General features: G+C 41.0%; 1 protein-coding gene and 1 long non-coding RNA gene across 4 annotated transcripts in view; one reads left to right on the top strand and one right to left on the bottom strand.

Moving 5' to 3' along the window:
* Positions 1–21,501, top strand: part of LOC134339999 (uncharacterized) — a 77,042-nt gene that overhangs the window by 5,903 nt on the left and 49,638 nt on the right. For 2 of the 3 annotated variants that reach the window (XR_010016475.1, XR_010016474.1), the window contains exon 2: positions 12,616–12,775. This is a non-coding gene — a long non-coding RNA (uncharacterized LOC134339999). Of the gene's footprint in view, positions 1–12,615; positions 12,776–14,398; positions 20,561–21,501 lie in introns of those variants that run through there. The other variant, XR_010016473.1, reaches the window with a different exon arrangement.
* LOC134339997 (sodium-dependent lysophosphatidylcholine symporter 1-like) overlaps positions 1–21,501 on the bottom strand; it is a 117,370-nt gene that overhangs the window by 71,541 nt on the left and 24,328 nt on the right. The window contains exon 4 of the mRNA XM_063036845.1: positions 3,792–3,915. Within this exon, the coding sequence (XP_062892915.1) occupies positions 3,792–3,915 (124 nt within the window). The remainder of the gene's footprint in view (positions 1–3,791; positions 3,916–21,501) is intronic.

Genomic DNA, 21,501 nt, shown 5'->3' with positions numbered 1-21,501 from the left:
AGCTTTACCTTAAAGGAGACAATGATCATAAGGTGATGAACTTCAACCTGCAACTTAAGAGGGAGAAGCTAAATTCAGCTGTATCAGTATAACAGTGTAGTAAAGGGAATTATAGAGGCACGAGAGAGGAGTTGATTGGAAGGGGATATTAACAGGGATGATGGCTAAACAGCAATGACTGGAATTTCTGGGAGCACTTCAGAAGGCACAGGATAGACACATCCAAAAGAAGTTTTATAAAGGCAAGATACCGCAACCTCGGCTGACAAGGGAAGTCAAAAACAACATAAAAGCAAGAGAGGGCATATAATTGAGCAAAACTTAGTGGAAAGTTAAAGGATTGGGAAGCTTTTTAAAAACTAAGAGAAGGCTACTTAAAAAAGTACTAAGGAGGAAAAAGATGAAATATGAAGGTAAGCTAGCCAATGATATGAATGGTACCAAATGTTTTTTCAAGATATATAAAGAGTAAAAGAAAGGCAAGAATAGATATCAGACTGCTAGAAAATGATGCTGGAGAGGTAGTAATGGTGGGTGAACTAAATAAGTATTTTGCATTTGTCTTCAATATGGAAGACACCAGCTGGGAGTTCGAGAGTGTCAGGAGGCAGAAGTGAATGTAATTACTATTAATAAGGAAAAGGTGCTCAGGAAGTTGAAACATCTGAAGGTGGATAAGTCACCTGGACCAGACTGTATACATCATTACCAATGTCTTCATAATCTTACCATCACCTCTTTCAGATATGGCTGGTGAAATTCTGGAGACATTGGTAATGATCTTTCAAAAATCGCTAGATTCCGCATGGTTCCGAAGGACCGGAAAATTACAAATGTCACTCCACTCTTCAAGAAGGGAGGGAGGAAGAAGAAAGAAAATTATTGGCCAGTTGGTCTGACCTCAGTAGTTATGAAGATGTTAGAGTCAATAGTTAATGATGAGGTCTCGGGGTAGTTGGAGGCACATGATAAAATCGGCCAAAGTCAGCATGGTTTCCTTAAGGGAAAATCTTGCCTGACAGACCTATTGGAATACTTTGAGGCAGGATAGATAAAGGAGAATTGATGGATGTTGTATATGTGGATTTTCAGAAGGCCTCTGACAAGGCACCATACATGAGGTATTACAGGAAAGATACTAGCATGGATAGAGCATTAACTAATTGGCAGGAGGCTAAGAGTGGGAATAAAGGGAACCTTTTCTGGTTGGCTGCCAGTGACTAGTGGTGTTCTGCAGGGATCAGTGTTGGGACTGCTTATTTTACATTACAGGTCAATGATTTGCATGGTGGAATTGATGGCTTTGTGGCCAAGCTTGAGGCCTCACTCAGAGTATTGTGAGCAGTTTTGGGCCCCTTACTTAAGAAGGGATGTGCTGACATTGGAGAAGGTTCAGAGGAGGTTTACAAGAATGCTTCGGGGAATGAAAGGGTTATCATATGGGGAACATTTGACACTGGGCCTATACTCGCTGGACTTTAGAAGAATTGGGGGGTGGAATCTCATTGAGACCTATTGAATGTTGAAAGGCCTAGAATGTTTCCTACGGTGGGGAGTCTTGAACAAGAGGGCACAGCCTCACAATAGAGGGACATCCATGTAGAATGGAGAAAAGGGTGGTGTTTCTTCAGACAGAGGGTGGTGAATGTGTGGAATTCATTGCCATAAGCAGCTATGGAGGTCAGGTCACTGGGTGTATTTAAGGTGAAGGTTGATAGGTTCTCAATTAGTCAGAGCATGAAAAGTTACACGGAGAAGGCAGGAAAATGGGTTTGAGAAGGAAAATAGATCAGCCATGATGAAATGGCTGAGCAGACATAATGGGCCAAATGGCCTAATTCTTTCCTATCTCTTATGGTCTTATGGTGAAGAAGTAGGAACTATAGAAGCCTATGAGTTTGCACTGGAGTAAAGCTATTGTAAATGTAAACACATATTGTAAACACAGTGCAAACCTGATGTTCAGTGGAAAGGATGATATTCCAGGACGAATATAGAAGACGCAATCAAATAATTCATCTCTCTGATTTAAGATTTACAAGTGGATATAAGCTGATGTCCAATATCAAATCATTTAATAGTTACATTAATTTCTCCTGGGACACATTGGATCAGCATTAAAAACTTAATTGGCAACCGTCTCTAATCTGAACATTAGATCTCTGAGCAATGTTCTCAGCAGAGCTAAGAGAATCATTCAGTGGTTTGTTTTAAGTTGTTTTTAAATCTCCCTCAATGGAATAATTGGCTACATTGAGCATTGCGAATGCAATCTTCTGCAACCGCTGATTTCTCCGGGTAACTCAAACAGATACACCTCTGTGCTCCTTGATGCAGTTTTCCACTGTGAGTCCTGTCTGGCCGATATATACTGCTCTGCATTCAGAAGGAATCCTGTAAACACCAGCTGTCTTGAGTCCAAGTCATCAGCAGTAGCAGAACATTGCACTCGCAATGGCCAGAGGATTGACTTCAATGGCACACAACTACTGTGTCATGCCAATGGCTTTTGGAACTGCCTGGTGAAGGAAGCCATTGAAATAAAACTAGAGGAACAGGATTTTAACAAAGATAAAGGTCTCACTCTAAGTAAGAACTGGAATTTGACTGTAAACAAGGTGGGACAGCAGAAACCTGATTAGATGAGGACTAACTAATCAGGACGGACAGACGATGGGGGTATAAATACCATCAGACTAGACATACTCAGGCACCATCCCTAATGGAGATGGCAGATTGTCATCGAAACATTGATTAAAACCGATACTTCTATCGGTTGGAAGCCCGAGAAGAGTTGATTTGTCATATACAACAGGAAAGCACTAGATCCTTTTTCAGTTTATATTAGCATTTGCGTTCAGCGCAGCCTCCTCATATTCCTATAACCCTTTCTCTCTCATGTGATAATCTAGCTTTCTTATTTGCAAAATTTATGAGGCCTATATTAATTACACCTTGTGTTAATGAGATCTACATTCCAAAGAACTTCCCAATAGGAAATATTCCCCTGAATCTCCTGTGAGATTTATTACCAGCTACCTCATTTTCATGGTCCCAGAACTGATGTCCCTCATAACTGCAAACACCTCTATGCCAAAAATGTTTTTTTTTTAATCTCTATCAAGTTGCTCCTTGATCTTCCCTTGTTCTGCCAATTCATTCTTTCCTTTTGTCTTAATCGGTTCTGGTTCCACTCAAGTAAGGTACTTTTGTACCTTTACCAGGTCAGATCTGTTCACAGTATTTACTCTGCTCTCACTCTCTCGCTCCATCACCTGGGAAAGGGGCGACATGGCGTTTCCGTCAATGCACTCTGAGGTAAATGCAATCTCCCAGGAGTGATTGTCAATTATTTCCTGATAGTTAGGAACTGTGGTGCAGCTAAAACAAACGTCCATGCATATCCAGTACAGCCAGTTATAGAATATTTGAAGTTATCAATTTATCAAGTATGTTGTTACATTTTCTGTTATTTAGTCCATTTATCTATGTTAAAATACATTTTGGTGAGCCATTTGATACATCTGGGTTTCTTTTGAATAATATCTGCATGCCCCATCTATTCAACCTGCTCTAAATGTTGGCCTTATTAGCAAATTATTTCAAAATATCTGCCCAAGGAATATTCCAGACATGCTTCTTGTATGTTTAGATGTAGTACTATTTTCTCTTGTGTCTACTTTAAATGTTGCATGATCCCTCCATTCTGCACATTATGCAGCTCAATTATAATCCTTTGCATGACACTTTAATAACTCAGACTCTGTTGAGTCACTATTTTAGGTACTTACTGTGAGTAGAGTCTGGAACAGACAATAGAAGACTACATACCAGAGGAACTTCCCTGTTTTCAGCGGTGGTACATACCACAGGAAAATGTAGGAAATAACTGCAAAAGGTGTGGAGCCGATAATCCTGGAAAAGTGAAGAATGCATAGTATTTCATTTAAGAAATGTTCTAAGAAAAGAAACTCAAGGCCCCATCAAACTTTTTCTTCTGTATAGCTCACTTGCAAAGGCAAAATAAATCTTCAGCATCGGCGGAGTTTCTCTTGTTTGTGATATATCTCCGATGGTTGGAATGTGGAGAGGGGTCTAGAAGTGGGGAGGTGTTCAGCTTTGATCAAGTGGGAATGAGTGATGGCATAACAACCACTCAGTGCCCACCTTTATGTTTTGCAGGCCTCAATTGCACAGTAAAATTCTATTGTTGCATGCCATTTGGTGTAACTGTTAAGTTAAAGTTGAAGTCTGTCCCGGGTCTTGTAGCTCATCAGGCCATTTGGTGTAACTGTACATGCCAATTAATCAGCACCACTTCAAGAAGATGGCTCTGTCATGGATGGTGGCAATTTGTTTGACTTTAACTCTATTCACCAAATGACATTCAATCTATCCGTCATCAAGGCATGTACAACAACCACTGCAGTTAGTTGCTGAGACTACTGTGGCAGCAACTTGCAGACCCACCACTCTGCTATCAAGAAGGACAAGGCCAGCAAGCTAGAACACTACCTACAATGACCTCTAGAAGGCAGCATGATAACGTAGCAGTTAGCATAGTGCTATTATAGCGCCAACAGCCCTGGTTCAATTCCCCCGCTGTCAGTAAGTATGTTCTCCCCCATGACTGTGTGGGTTTGCTCCAGGTGCTCCACTTTCCTCCCACAATCCAAAGATGTCTGTGTAAGCAAGTGAAATGGTCACATGGCTGTAAGTGTGTGGCACAGGCCTGTTGGGGCAGAAGGGCCTGATACTGTACTGTATCTCTCAAAAATTATCAAATAAAAAAGACAAGCACACCACCCTGACTCAGAAATTGACCCTGGGTCTAATCCCTGAAACTCCCTCCCTGTCTGAGTGCTTTGACTGATGGAATGTAGTTGTTCAAATAAGTACCTGACCAGCACCTTTGCAAAGGACTGGCCGACCTTGTTCCCAATGCTCATATCCCACCCCCCAAAATAACAACAAACGACAGCCACAGCGGCAAGTGCAGTGTCATTTTCAGTAAACCTTAATTAAATTCATCTGGTGAAATACTGTTAATGTAAGTGGTAACTTTTATATTTGAACATCTGACCTATCTGAAATTTCATTTGTTGGTAATATTAATTAAGTCTTCCATTTAGAGGCACAGTGACATCACTCTTGCTAACATCTGTTAAATTACATGTTTCCTAAATAAAAAAGAAGTTCTAATCTTGTGATTCAGATTTTTTTAAAAAATCCCTGCTCAGTTTTATTCTCCGATAGCAAATTAAGTGCATCAAGACGTGATTTGCATATCATTTACTTGGTTGTTTTCTTTGAAACAGAGGATGCTGAGAAAAGTTTTAAATGGGATGTACAAAATTAAGAGGATCTTAATAGAGTAAACAGGAAGGGTAATTTTGTTTAGCAAATGGGTAAAAAAAAAACTGAGTGCAATAGATGAAATCAGAAGGATTAGAGACAGGGTGAGGAAAGATTGTATATCACTTCGACATATTGAAGGGTCTGGAACTTCCTGCCTGAAGTGACGACAAAGACAAAATCTGATTAGCCTTGAAAAATCTGTGGATATGTATCTGGAGAAGCTTGCATGGCTGCTGGGGTATGGATCTAAGTGCCAGAAAGTGGGATGAGGCAGGTGAATCCTTTACAGCAGAAAGCAATGAGATGGGCTAATTAGCCTTTTGTGTTGCAACTTCTCTTTGAAGTTATGACTTGATGCACTAATTTTGAGAAAGTCAGCACAGAATCGCCTATTTATTACACAACAGTCTGTCTGTCTGTCTAGGTACCATATCCGATGCGGACTTTGGTGACCATGGTTTTCCATATAGATCTATCCTTCGTTTTTTGGATGACTTCCATTTCCTCGATGTGTAGCCACTGGGCTATGCTTTTGATGTACATAAGCCGTGGTCTTCCTCTAGGTTTGCTACCCTCCATCTTTCCAGAGAGTATGAGTTTTTCTAGTTCATCTTTCCACATGATGTGTCCTAGGAATCTAAGTTGTCTTTCTCTTATTGTTGGTGTGAGTGATCGAACTGCTTGGGCTTTTCTGAGAACTTCTTCATTTGATGTGTGTGTGTGGTCCATGATATTTTTAACATTCTCCTGTACACAACAGTACCGGCCAGTATTCCTATTCAATGCATGTGTGTGCGTGCCTCACTTGTAAGGTTAGCGATGCCAAGTATAATTATGGTATTTTACTGATGGCATGTTTTAAAGATTTTTTTTATTAAAGAGAATATTATCATCTGATCTAATCTGTCGTTGGTTAATCTTTACTGAATCTATTTTAACTCCTACACATTTATAATTATAAGCACTTTGAACATTAGTTAATCCAATCTGATTCAAATGAAGAGATCACCATATTGTAAGATCATTTCTGTCATGACAGTAATTTTCTTAAATAACAGTTTCTGTTATCTATTTGTACATACTTTTTTCAATTTCTGGTTTGTTTTAATAAAACTAGTCTTTTAAAATATTTGATATAGATTGACTAAGGCATCCTACTCAAATACATGAGCACTATCTTTGAAATATTGTTAGATAATCAATTTGGTGATTGGATCTGGAGATTAGGTGATGCTAGATCTGAGACAAATAAAGTTGGTGATTATTTCTAACCCCCTGTTTAAGTACTGCCCTGGTGAGGAGTTTCCAGTTGGGTGTTTAGACCATTTAAAAGTAGTCACTCTGGAAGAAACAGATAATGTGAGATAAAACAGCTGGTTGCATTTTTTAGTTTAAAATTGAAAGGTAGGAAAATGTTTGTACCATTTTGACACCATTGATTAAAGTCATAAATATCTTGTTAATTTAATCCATCTTCCTGTTTAGTGTCACATAAAGTGGTCTGTTGATTTATAACCTAAACCCTGGTCTGGAGGTTGAAAATCATCTGCCAGGTAAAGATTGTATTGCCTCCTTATCATTATCATTATCACCTCCTTCACAAGACATTGGACATCTGAGGATCCATTTAGTTTGAGGTTTACGAAAGAAAATATATTCTTCATTTAGTTTAATACCTTAATGCTCCTAGAAATGGAGGTAGGCTTGATGATTGGAAACATACTGTACCATAGGGAGAGAAACTGAGACCACGTTAGAATCACAGATTCAGAAATATAAACTCAGAGAATAAGCACCAGGAAATTGATAAAGAAACATGGTATAGAATATAACCAGAAAGGTAAACCTGACTGTTAGAGGTTTCATAGATATTTCAAAAGGAAAGGACTAAAGAGGGCAAATGTTTCTCTCTGGCAGACAAACAAAAGGAACAGAAAATGGCAGAGGATTGAAAGAATTACTTTGCTACTTCTCTTCATTTTAGAACATGGAAGAGTACAGCACAGAAACAGGCCATTCAGCCCACAATGTTGCTAAAAAGCCAATCAAAAACACCCAAAAACTAATCCCTCCTACCTACACCATATCCATATCCCTCCATCCTCCTTGCATCCATGTGCCTATCCAAACGTCTCATAAAAGCCTCCAATGTTTTTGCCTCTACCACCATACCAGGCAGCGCATTCCAGGCATCCGAAAAAATCTCACCCTTCACATCCACCTTGACCTAAAACCTACCCCCTCTCATCTTCAATGCAAGGCCTCTGGTATTATTCATTTCAGTCCTGGGAAACAGATACTCTCTGGAAGCTCAGTCTGAACCTCTTCTCCATCCTCTCAAAGCCTCAACGTCCTTCCTATAGTGGGGCCAGTTGTGGTCAGTTCCCTAACTGTTCATGGTCTGGATGGTCAGCCACCGGGCCAAACTCATTACCTGACACCAGGTCTAGTATGGCCACTCCTCTTGTTGGATCATCCACACACTGATTTAAGAAACATTACTGGATACATCCCTATCTGAGCCCCTAAGACTCAGAAGGTTTCAGTTTACCTTGGGGAAGTTGAAATCACCCATGACAATAAACCTATTATTTTTACATATTTTCTTAATCTGATTACATATTTTTTCCTCCATGTCTTGGTGGCTATTGGGGAAATGTAGTACAATCCCATCAGTGTGACTGCACCCTTCTTATTCCTCAGTTTTACCCAAATGGTCTCCGCGGAGTGCAGTTGTGATATTGTCCCTGATTAGTTGTGCAACTTCTTCCTCTTTTTTACCTTCTTCTCTAGCTTTTCTAAATCTTTGAAAATCTGGTACATTAATCACCCATTCCCGTCCCTCTCTCAACCAAGTTTCAGTAATGGCCACAACACCATAGTTCCATGTACTGATCCCTGCCCTAAGTTCATCACCCATAATACTCCTAGCACTTCAAACTATCCGACCCACCATACTGTTATTTTGATTTTGCCTTTCAATGTTTCTTGACATCTGTCTTCCAGTCTGATCCTTCCCTCACTGACCTGGGGTTCTGGTTCCCAGCCCCCTGCACAACTAGTTTAAATTCTCCCAAGCAGCACCAGTGAAGCTCCCCGTCAGGATGTAGGTCCCCCTCCAGTTCAGGTGCAACCCGCTCCTGTTGAACAGGTCACTCCCTTCCCCACAGAAGGTTCAATGATCCAGGAAATTGATACCCTGTGCCCTCTGCAGCTACTCATTCATCCATGCTGTCACCCCTTTCCTACCTGCACTAGCCTGCGGCACAGGGAGATTGCAGCCTTGGAGGACCTATGGCTGTTCCACTTCAAACGCCCCCCCCCCCCACCGTCCTTCAGAATATCCTGCAACCGCTCCGATACATCATGAACCCTAGCATCCAGGAAGCAATACACCATGCTGGTGTCTCTCTGGGGCCACAGAATCTCCTTATCCAGTCCCCTCTCACTACCGCGCTGCCTGACTTTACTCTTCCCTGTCGAGGCTGAGAGCCAGCCACAGAGCCGCCAACCTGGCAGTTGCTGTTGTGATCTAATGGGACACCCCCCCCCCCAAAGAAGTATCCAAAGGGGTATACTTGTTGCTGGGGAACCCCGCACTGACTACTTAATCTCCTTACCTCTCGTGGTAGTCACCCAAAGCCTGTACTCCCAGTGTGACCAACTCTTCAAAAGTCTCATCTATAATAGAACATAGAACATAGAACATAGAAATCAACAGCGCGTTACAGGCCCTTCGGCCCACAATGTTGTGCCGACCATGTCACCTACTCTAGAAACTGCCTAGAATTTCCCTACTGCGTAGCCCTTTATTTTTCTGAGCTCCATGTACTTATCTAACAGTCTCTTAAAAGACCCCATTGTATCTTCTCCACCACCATCACTGGCAGAGCATTCCACACACCCACCACTCTCTGTGTGAATATATCCAGTGTCTCGAATGATCCTGAGTACAGTCAAGTCCAGATCCAACTCCTTGACCCAGTCAGTCAGCACTGAAGTTGTGTACATTCCCCACGGATGTAGTCATCAGGGAAACCATCAGGTATCTGAGAGAAGGAGCATTCCATCTTGACAACACTTTAACAAAAAAGAAAAAGGCTTGACTCTTGTTAACCATGCCTCCTCCTGTTCACAACAAAGCCTCTTAAGCCAAAGTGTCCAGGCTCTGTCCCCAGCTCATGCTAAAAATGGCCGTTCCAAACAATGGCCGCTCTGCTTCAGCCTGCCCTCCTTTAATTTTCTTGTTGGCATAGGGAAGTGAACGTTTGGGAAATCATTAGGATGGAATTGTTGGCTGCAGGCATCTTCTACCAGAAGGGAATTTGAGTGACAGCCACATTTCTAACTTGCAAGCTGCTTGGATGATGAACAGTTTCCAGGAGCAGAACCCTGCCATGAGCTGGGGAGGGCCTGTATAAACATCTATAAGTTCTCCCCCTCATCCTCCTATGTTCCAGTGAGAATAATCCAAGACCACCCAATCTCTCCCTATAACTACAGCCCTCCTTACTGGCAACAGTTTGGTGAATCTCTTCTGAAATCTCTCTAGCATTACCCCATCCTTATCCTGTGCCAACCAGAAACGTACACAATAGTTTAAGTGCAGTGTAACCAATAGTTTTTACAACTGAACATGGAGTGCTCTAAAATGTTAGCAAGGATATGAGAAGATCTAATTAAAATTTGCAGAATTCTTAAAGGGCTTGGTAGGCTGAACATGGAGTAGTTCCATCAAAAGAAATTGTTGTACTTGACATGAGCTAGCAGAATTATTCTTCTGATTCATTTTTTTTGTGCAATTACCACCTGTTTGGCAGATGTATTTGTCATGCCAAATAAGAGAAAATAGAAATTTAGAAGATACAGCCTCAAATCCACAAGAGAAAATTTTCATCTGAATGATAGGACATAGAACAGTACAGGTTCTTTGGCCCATGATGGTGTGCCAGCCTTTTAACCTGTTGTAAGATCAAGCTAACTCTTCCACTCCACTTAAATCTCCATTTCTATTTTATTCATTGGACTACCTGAGAGTCTCTTAAATATTGCTAAATGTATCTGCCTCTGCTACCAACTCTAACAGTGCATTTCTTGCACCCATCACTCTCTGTGAGAAAGAAACCTATATCCGACATCCCTCTAATCACTTTAAAATTATGGTCCCTAATATTAGTCATTTCTGTACTGGAAAAAGGACTCTAGCTGTCCATTCTATCTATTCATCTTACCTTGTACATTTCTATCATGTCATCTCTCATCTCCCTTCACTCCAAAGAGAAAAGCCCTAACTCACTCAACCTATCCTCGTAAGAGATGGTCTCTAATCCAGGCAGCATCTTGGTATATCTCCCCCGCACTCCCTCTAAAGCTTCCATATCCTTCCTATAATGAGGCCACCAGAACTGAACAAAATATTCCAAGTGTGGTCTAACCAGGGTTTTACTTTGTGGGTCTTGAACTCAATCTTCCAGCTAGTGAAGACCAACGCACCATAAGCTTTCTTCACCAGCTTGTGCAGCAACTTTGAGAGATTTATTTACGTGGATGCCAAGGTCCCTCTATTCCTCTGCACAGCTAAATAACCTGCCATTAATCCTGTACTCTGTCTTCAAGTTCAACCTTCCAAAGAGTATTACTTCACACTTTTCCAGATTGAACTCCACTTCCTAGCCCAGCTCTGCATCTTGTCAACATTCCATTGTAATCTATGACAAACTTCTACAACGTAACCAACCTTCCTGTCATAACGAACTTACTAACCCACCTTCCACCTACTCATCCAAGTCATTTATAAAAATTACAAAGGGCAGGGATCCCTGCAGAACACCACCTGGTTACTTACCTCCAGCCAGAATATGCCCCATCTACAACCACCCATTGACCTGTGGACAAGCCAATTCTCTATCCATGCAGCCAAGTTTCCATGATTTTCCCATGCCTCCCGGCTTTCTGATTGAGCCTACCATAGGGAAACTTATCAAACACCTTACTAAAATCCACATACACCTCATCCATTGCTCTACTTCCATCAACTTGTTTTGTCATTTCCTCAAAGAACTCAATCAGGTTCGTGAGGCACAACCTCCTCCTCACAAAGCTACGCTAGCTCCCTAATTACACTATGCTTCACCAAATGCCTGTAAGTCCTGCCTCTATGAATCCTCTCCAATAGTTTGTCCACCACTAATGTACTACTCTCTGGCCTATAATTCCTAGGATTATCCCTATTACCTTTCTTAAGCAAAGGAATATATTTGCCTTCCTCCAATCTTCTGGTACTACTTCTAGAGCCAGAGGGGATGCAAGGATCATTGGAAAAGATGGAACAATCTCTACCCTTACTTCCAAAGGTAACCTGGAATATATCTTGTCCTGTCCCAGGGACTTAACTATCCAGTGCCCCAGCACAGCAGCCTGTTTTACAGTGTCCTCACATTCATCAAGGTCCTTCTCACTGGTAAATACTGAAGAAAAGTTATCATTAAGGACCTCCCCTATCTCCTCCAGCTCCTCTGATATCACTGATTTCTCCTACTCTCACCTACTCATCATCTTGTTCTTCATGTACATGTAGAATTCCTTGCGGTTTTCATTAATTCTACTCACCCAGGCCTTCTAGTTCTCCTAAAGTCTTCTCTTTAGCTTCTTCCCAGCTACTGTGCAGAAGTATTAGGCACATATGTATAGCTGAAACAATAGGTAGACTTCCTCAGTTAACATACCGGTTGGCAGGGTAATTGGTTATTGTGGATTATCCTGTGGCTGGACTGGGGTTGATTTGGTGGGTTGCTGGGCATTGTGGTTCGTTGGGCCAGAAGGGTCTGACCTATGCTGTACCTCTAAATAAATCAATACATAAAATACAGGAGGAACTCAGCAGATCAGGTAGCATCCATGGAGCTGAATAAACAGTTGACATTTCAGTTATATACAGCTAGGGTGCTGTATATACTACTGTATATTGGTTAAAATGGGTAAGTGGTTGGGTTAGCTTTGTAGTAGCTCAGTTGTATCTGGTGTTCTATGATAACCGGAAAGACATGATATACCGTACTGTGCAGAGGTCTTAGCACCCTAGCTATATACATGTGCCTAAGACTTTTGCACAGTACTGCCCCTTGTAACTCTCTAGATCCCTGTTTGATCCTTGCTTCCTACACCCTAAGTCTGTTTTGTATTGTTGATTAAGGTTTGGCCAAATAAATTTTACTCATGTAAATTACATGACTATCTTTTATTTATCTCAAATTTCAGCCCAGACTATCAAGATGTTTGCTACCAGAGAAATAATGGATTGAACTTCAGAACCATGTTCCTGAGAAAGATCTTGCATTAAGGAGGTTACTTTCTGTCATAAGAATGAAAATGAAGAGCAGTTTTACTTTGAATAGAAGATGGATTTAAATCTTTGAAGGTTTGTCAAAATTTCTGTTTACATTTTTAATTCACCTCTCCTCAAAGCGCTGCAATGTAAGAGAATATGTGTTTCCCAAAGGGAATATTTCCATTTTTATACTTTGAAGAGAGAGACTATGAGGACATGAAAGGAGTTATGTTGGCATCCCTTAGAGAGAGGCTTCATGGAGACCTACTCTTATATCACTCATCAGAATCAAATCAGGTTTAATATCATTGGCATACAGCATGTCATGAAATTTGTTCTGCGGCAGCAGTATAGTGCAATACATAAAAAATGACCAATTGCAATAGGGGGAAAAAATATATATATATATATAAAATTAAATTAAGTAAATAATGCAAAAAGAGGCAAAAACACTGAGATAGTGTACATGGGTTCATTGTCCATTCAGAAATTTGATGGTAGAGGGGAGGAAGCTGTTCTTAAAATGCTGAGTGTGTGGTTCCCACTCCTGTACCTCCTCTGTGATGGTGGCATTGAGAAGAGAACTGCCTTCAATTTCTTTGTGCTATGGAGCTTTCTGGCAGTATTAGGTGTTTCGTATGAAACACTCCTATTCCCAACACTCCTTTCGGAAGGGTTGAACAATTTCTCAACTTACCTTACAAGCAAAAAGAGCAAAAACTATGTTATTCCCAAGACGAGCAGTAGATGAAACCCTTGTGACAGTAAATTCAAGCAACACACACAATAAGTACTGGTGAATGCAGCAGGCCAGGCAGCATCTATAGGAAGAGGTACAGTCGACGTTTTGGGCCGAGACTCTTTGTCAGGACTAACTGAAAGAAGAGATAGTAAGAGATTTGAAAGTGGGGGGGGGGGAGGGAGAGATCTGAAATGATAGGAGAAGACAGGAGGGGCAGGAATGGAGCTAAGAGCTGGAAAGTTGATTGGCAAAAGGAATACGAGGCTGGAAAAGGGAGAGGATCATGGGACAGGAGGCCTAGGGAGAAAGAAAGGGGGTGGGAAGCCCAGAGGATGGGCAAGGAGTATAGTGAGAGGGACAGAGGGAGAAAAAAGAGAGAAAAAAAAGGAGAAAGAAAATAATAAATAAATGAATGAATGAATGAATAAGGGATGGGGTACGAGGGGGAGGTGGGGCACTAACGGAAGTTAGAGAAGTCAATGTTCGTGCCATCAGGTTGGAGGCTACCCAGACAGAATATAAGGTGTTGTTCCTCCAACCTGAGTGTGGCTTCATCTTGACAGTAGATGAGGCCATGGATTGACATATCAAAATGGGAATGGGATGTGGAATTAAAATGTGTGGGCACTGGGAGATCCTGCTTTCTCTGGCGGACAGAGCGAAGGTGTTCAGCGAAATGATCTCCCAGCCTGCGTTGGGTCTCACCAATATATAGAAGGCCGCATCGGGAGCACCGGACACAGTATATCACCCCAGCCGACTCACAGGTGAAGTGTCGCCTCACCTGGAAAGTAGCACTTGTTCCGCTTACGAGGATAATTCTAATTCATTCAGTTTTACGAAAAAAGCAGATTTTCATTATAGTAATATCCAACTAATGTGCAATGCTTATTCCCATATCCTGCAAATTAATGCCTGATGCTCAGGACACTGCAATAATTCTTTTGTTGTGCAATAATTCACCATTACAGAACCCTGTGGCTTGCAGCCAGCTGGCCAGCTTGTTGGTTGATCGTCAGGATGATTCTCCGCATCACAGCGAATGCTTCCAGTCAGGTTGCCTCAAGCCAAGTTGGGGAGAAAGATAAATTCATTCTTGTGTTACCACAAAAAGAGCAAATCAATGTAAAGGATGTCTCAAATCCTATTTTTTTTTAAATGTCCATCCTTTTCAACACCATCATTGGGCAGCAGTTTGTAGTCACAACACAGAACTCAAACTCACTGAATGAATTTTGTTCTTAAGTTAAAAATTCTCTCTAACCTTCCATTTTGGCAAATCCTCACTTAAATCTGATACACTTTATGTGTAGAATGAAAGGCAACATGATCTCCCAATGAAGAAAGTATTTTGATGAAAAGGTGATGTTGATATTTGGTCTGCAGTGATTGGTCCGATAGTCAATCTTTCGTTTGTAACTTTGTTGGCAATGAATTGCTTTAACCCACTTGACATCCCCAATAACACTTGTATTCTTTTGGAATTTAGAAGAATGAGGGACGATCTATTGAACCGCACAAGTTCCCAAGAGAGGATAGGTTAGATTTAGAGATATTTCAATTGGAGGTACATTCTTGCACAAGGAAACATGAATTGCTGAATATTTTAGAGTTTTAGAGTTAGGAAGGCTAGATAAATACAGGTGTTTAAGGAGGAGGTGGAAACATTTTTGAAAGATCAGAAAATGAGAGTTACTAGAAACAGATACAGTAAAGAAGTTGAAACTGGGGCAGATCAGCCACGATGACGTTAATGGAGGGGCAGGCTCAAAATAGGTGCCGACCCCTGTTGCTATGTTCCTACTTTTATTGTGTATGTCAATTGAACCCTTTTACATCTTTCTAAAAGAGGGAGACATAAAACGCAAGTGTGAATGAATGCGCTAGTTACACAGATGTGTGAATGATGAATCGGGAAAAACCACTGGAAAAACAAACTGAACATTTTGTTTGTGCCTTGCAAAAATATCACAGCTAAAATATAATATAAGTTAGGTATTTGTGGGCTGATTTGTGTGGAGTGTTTCCTTCTTCTCCTCTGAGACCTTGGCATCAGTGCTCTGGAATTTTTATGAAATAGGATTGGTATTGGGTCTGTAGCTCTTTTTAATGCAATTCACCTCAGGACGCTTGGTGTAATTTTATGCCCTGATTTTACATGGAGATTGAGAGGGGAGGCTGGGTGAACAGGAATCTTCCTTATAAACTGGTAATGATGCAAGGAAGGTCTGTGTATTTTTTGCAATAAACAACAGAAGACAGTGCTAATCTTGGCAAGCAAGCAATTAAAGTCCCCTGACTTCATTACATCATCCCTGAGGCCTGACATGGTCATTCTGTCAGAAACCTCGAAACAGGTGGTCTTGGTAGAATTGACAGATCCTTGGGGAAGACCGGATTGAGGAGCCATTTGAGTGTAAGAAAGCCAAGTACCTGGAGCTGGTAGAGCCGTGCCAAAAACAGGCAGAGGGCATGATGCCAGCCTATGGAGGTGGGGTGCAGAGGTTTAGCTGGCTGCTTGCTGTGCAGAACCTATTTGCTCCTTGGCATTATGAGGACTGCAAAGAAAAGAGCCATCAAGACCATCACGATGGCTGCAGATGAGCCTCCAGATGGCTATGGATCAAGAGGTGTGACCCATGGACCAGTGCTGCTGGGACACAAGCCAGGGCCTGATCAACCCTGGCTGGTCACCTGGACGAGCATGTCTGATGTTGAGAAACCGAAAACACTCGAAGACCCCAGGTGACATTACTGATGATGTGCCCAGCACATCCTAGGATGTCTCTCTGCATCATTTTGAATATAATTACCCAAATGGGTCCAATTTAGTGCTTTATCAACGTTTAACATTAGTTCCTTGCTTTTGTAATCCATGCTCAATTGATGAAGAATTCTAAATTCCTGTTTTTTTTTTAAGCACCCCAACTTGCTTGGTTCACTTGAGATATTTTCATATATAAAGCAAACAATGTCTGAGCAGAAAAGAGTGCTGAATCAAGAAATATGGAAAAGCCTTGCCCTGCTGTTTTAAATGGACTGGTAATCAAAAACCTTCACTCATAACTATGATGTGAATTCACATCCCAACAAATCAGTTGGGACGTTTAAATTCAGTTTGTCAAAATAATGTGCTGACAAATAATGGTGACCAGGAGAACAGAAGCTTGCTCCTACTCAACCAGTCAATGACTCTGCACCACTTGACTACTGTAATCTACAGAACATCTCTTGCTTCCCTTTATACCTAAAAGTACATCAATATTTTTCTTGAACGTATTCAGCAACTGAATCTGCACAGCCATCTTAGCTAGAGACTTCAAAGGATTCATGGCACTCTGGGTAAGAAATATCTTCTCATCTCTGGCATGACTGGTGAAGTGGTCTGAGATGCTGACCGACCTTTGGTTTTGACATCCCAACCAAGGGAAACATCAACTCTGCATCTCCTTTGTCAATCCCAATAGGAGTTTTCCATATTTCATTAAGATCATCTCTGATTCTTCCAACCTTCAGAGGACTGGGTGGCATGGTAGCATAGTGGTTAGCACAATGCTTTACAGTACAGGCGACACAAGTTCATTTCCCACTGCTGCCTGCAAGGAGTTCATATGTTCTCCCTGTGACTCCGAGTGCTCTGGTTTCCTCACACAGCCCAAAGATGACCCAGTTGGTAGGTTAATTGGTCATCGTCAACAGTCCTGTGATTAGGCTCAAATTAAATCAGGGGATTGCTGGGCCTCCTCCGCACTGTATCTCAATCATAGTAATAAATATAGGCTTCATGTCCATGACTTCTCACCATACATCAAGCCTGATATCTCCGCAATAAATTTGATGAACTAATGTGATTAGACAATCACATTGTCATAATTTCATTCTTGTTATTTTCATTTACTAAATACGAATGTTGCTGTCAAGACTGGCATTTATTGCCCATCCCTGGTTACCATTGAGAACAAGATTATGAGCTATCCTCTTGGCTTCTATAGTCCTTCTGGCAAAGGCACTTCCATATTGCTGTTAAGTAGGGAGGACCAGGGCCTAGAGCTGGCGACCATTAATAAACAGCAAAGATGGTATATGGATGCTGAGTGACTTGGAGAGAGCTTGCCAATACTGGTGTTCCCATGCACCTGTTGCCTTTATTGTTTTAGTGGTAGAGGCTGAGGGTTTACAAGTTACTGCCAAAGATGCTTAGGTAAATCCATGCAGTGAATTTTATTGATGGGACACACTGCCACCACCTTGTACCAGTGGTGAATCAAATGAATCTTTGGAGGCTTGAGTTCAAGTCAGAGCTTGGCTTCTCTGTTGCTTTGTTGAGGGAAGTGTCAAGCTTCTGGAATGTTGCTGGAGCTGCATGTCCGGGCATGTGGAGAGTGTTCCATCAATCTCCTGAGGAGCGATCTATAGACAGTGAGTAGGCTTTAGGGAGTGAGGTATGTCACTCACTGCAGAATGCTCAGCCTTTGACTGTTCTTGTAGTCACACTATTAAAAAGGCTAGCCTAATTGTTTTTGCTCAATGATCACAGCAGGACATTAATGTGGTAGGGGACTCAGCGATGGTAATTCCATTGAATGCAGGATTAGGCAACAACTGTCTCTAGTTCGAGACAGTTGTTATCTGGCAGTTCTATGACATGAATATCATTTATTGTCCTTTACTTGAATGTTACAGGGTTCTTGTTGCTTGCAGACGCAGGCCATTTCAAAATCTGGCTACCCTCCAACCTGATGGCATGTACATTGAATTCTTGAACTTCTGATAATTACCCCCTCCCCTTCACCATTCCCCCATTCCCGTTTCCCTCTGTCACCTTATCTTCTTACCTGCCCATCAGCTCCCTTTGGTGCTCCTCCCTCTTTCCATTCTTCCATGGAGTCTCCAGCAGATTCCCCCTTCTCCAGCCCTTTATCTCTTTCCCAGCTCACAATTGACCTCCCAGCTCTTTACTTCACCTCTCCCGACTCCCCCCCCAGTTTCACCTATCACCTACCGCCTTATACTTCTTCAACTCCTCCCTCACCTTCTTGCTCTGATTTCTCATATTTTTCCCCAGTCCTGATGAAGGATCTTGGCCCAAAACATCAACAGTTTACTCTTTTCCATAGATGCTGCCTGGCCTGCTGAGTTCCTCCAGCATTTTGCCAGGAGATCATGAATTTTGCAGTCAAGCAGCAAAAGTAGGAATTTGTCAAGGTCTGAGAAATTGACACTGGAGTTGAACACCAAAATAATCATGAACTTTGTTATATTTGACATTTTGATGGAGGTAAGGTAATTGAGGAAGAGGTTGAAAATGGTTGGATATTTTCCCGGAGAATCTCCTAAATACACATTGTAAAGCATGAAGAAACCCAGACAGTATCCAGAAATGATCAACATAAATGTTCAATAGATGAACACATTTGGGACTTCTAAAATTAAATGTTTGCTCCAAGCAATTAAATTTCTAGATGCAGTTTATTTTAATTTCAGGCATCATTGCTGTAGCAAAGGGGGAAGGAGTGCCAATTTATACCTTGGAAAGCAAATATTAATCTTGAGTCAGGATTGCATCTGCAAAGTAGGAGTGTGCACTGTTATTGTGCCGCTGATTATTAAAAATGTTATAGTCAACATCTACCCATCAACCTCCAACCAAAAATTATTTCAGCCGAGAGCTTTGTTGTCCAATCTGTCAATCATTCATAATTAAAATGCAGTGGAGTGAACAGATGCATTGAAAGTTGATGAAGAGGTGATTGCATGTCACGCGGTTTCCATTAATCCTTTGTGATTGCTGTGTAAAGCTATCATCATGTAGATTAATCAGCCTCCCTTGGCCCCAGCTGGCAATTCCTCTGCATTTGAAACTGACCAATTAAACTACTAGTGGATGAAAAAATGACATTGATAGTCACTCTTACTTCCATTTGTGCACATTTTTATTACACTTTCATCTTATTATTTTCAAATTATGTTAAATTCTTACTTTTATTCCATTCATTTTATTTTTTTCCTGAGCAGTACCAACTTTTCTATCTTTAACTGTCAGAGATATTGGGACTATCCATAACTGGAAACTCCAAGCTTCTTGTGAGGTTCAATCTCATGAGAAATCAATGACTCTCTTCCTTACAATGAAGAGGGAAGGCAATGAGGGAAGGAGACAATTTTCATGTAATTTTCATTTTTATTGTCTTAAATGCCATGTATTTAATTGTTTTCAGTATTTTAATTATTTTATTGTAAAATTGTTAATGTATTTAATTTTGAATTATTTTGACTATCACAGATTCACAAATGTTCAATCTATTTTAATAGCCAGTTCAAACTTGGGATATGGGTTACCCTGGCAAACTATAAAAGCATTTCTGTGGTCAGTGCTTATTCAGGACCTACCACATGATATCAGTTCAATGGGAATGGCATTGTGCAGCTGCTAGGTTTGAACAGACTACCTTTGAAAAGCTGATGCTGGAAGACCTATGCCAGGAAATCATGAATTTTGCAGTCAAGCAGCAACAGCAGGTAGCTCACTCAGCAGAATATTCTAGGCCAGAGTCCTTTCTAGATCTAATCTCTTCAATCATGCCAGTCTCAAATAATTCTTTGCTTACGTTATCCCACTATTTAAGTATGTTGCTGCAAAGCACCTTAGTTTGACAGTAGTTCAAGTGTTACTGACACAAACCATCTCTAGAAAACTTCTTTTAGAACAAGTCAATTATATATGTGTGACTCCCGTTGAGAAAAAAGTAAATGGACAACATTTTTACTGCAGATGCTGGAATCTGAGATCAGGACGGGAAATGAATATTTAGTGAAGGGTTTCAACTCAAAACATTGACTATCCATTCCCCCCTGTAGGTGCTGCCTGACTTGCTGAGTTCCTCCAGGTTCTTGAATATTTTATATATTTGTTTCTAACTGAAGCAATCCCTCAGCTACAGCAAATCCAAAGGAGCAGATATGATGTTGTGAAAAAATAATGTCTAATAACTATGCTATGTTTGTCTTCTGCCCTGCTGTTATTTAAGCTTGTTTAGTTTACCATAATGTATAAGGCTGATGGTATGGAGGAATGATCTATACTCCAATGTTAATTTGATTCTTCATCTGAAATGTCGATGCTGGATTTGTGTATAAACATATCGGACAAGTGTTGGCAGAAATCGACACGAGTGTAATTACTTCTAAAGTACATTTTATTCCCACCGCCAACAAATGGTGACATCATGTGTGTGTGTGTATATATGTGTGTGTGTGTGTGTTTCTGTGTGTATGTTTGTGTATATATATATATATATATATATAATATAAACAAACCCCATCCCCAACACCATACACAGTGAACTTAACCCTCAACAATCTGTGTTAATTCTGTCTAATGAAATTAAGGAGTCCCTACAATATCCTAGATATAACCTGACACTTCATAGCTTGATTTAGCATTTAGCTACTAATACAATTTCAGTGTTATTTTTATTGTGTACGTCATCCTCATCTTGTAGTGAGGAAGGATTGATGGGGGAGTTGATGAGATAACATTCTCATAGGAGAAACGTACTCTTCAGTATGTTTGATTTACTGGCTCTGTATTTCCTCAAAGCTGGAACTTATGCCAAAAATTAAACCTTTTTCTAACTGTATATTTACACTTTAAAATTCACTGGGAAAGTTCATTTGAATATGCCACGTTAAGCATCTTGTGAAAAAGAAGACAACACACTGTGGCTTAACAAATCGGCAGCACAATTGGTACAAAGTGAGTGGGTGAGCTCTGACTTGTTGACCTGTTCACTGTGCTGAGCACGCTCATGCAGTAACTTGCCTGTGTTCTGGACAAACTCAGCTGCTATATTATTCACCAAGGATGAAATGCCAGGGTTTCTCTTTAATTTACTTCTGTGTGAATCCTCTTTTCACGCCGCACCGCTGTGGACTACTCTCATCCCATACTCACCAGTTACTTCCCCAGCCTCTCAGGGCTTCCCCATGCTACCACATGGGCTACCACATGTTGTTTCAATAACTCTACCCCTCCCACCCAAAACAAAAAGCACCATGGCTCATTGAAATTATT

This window comes from Mobula hypostoma, chromosome 2 (assembly GCF_963921235.1).
Source record: "Mobula hypostoma chromosome 2, sMobHyp1.1, whole genome shotgun sequence".
Classification (NCBI taxonomy): Eukaryota; Metazoa; Chordata; class Chondrichthyes; order Myliobatiformes; family Myliobatidae; genus Mobula; species Mobula hypostoma.
This window is presented reverse-complemented; position numbering and strand designations above follow the sequence as displayed.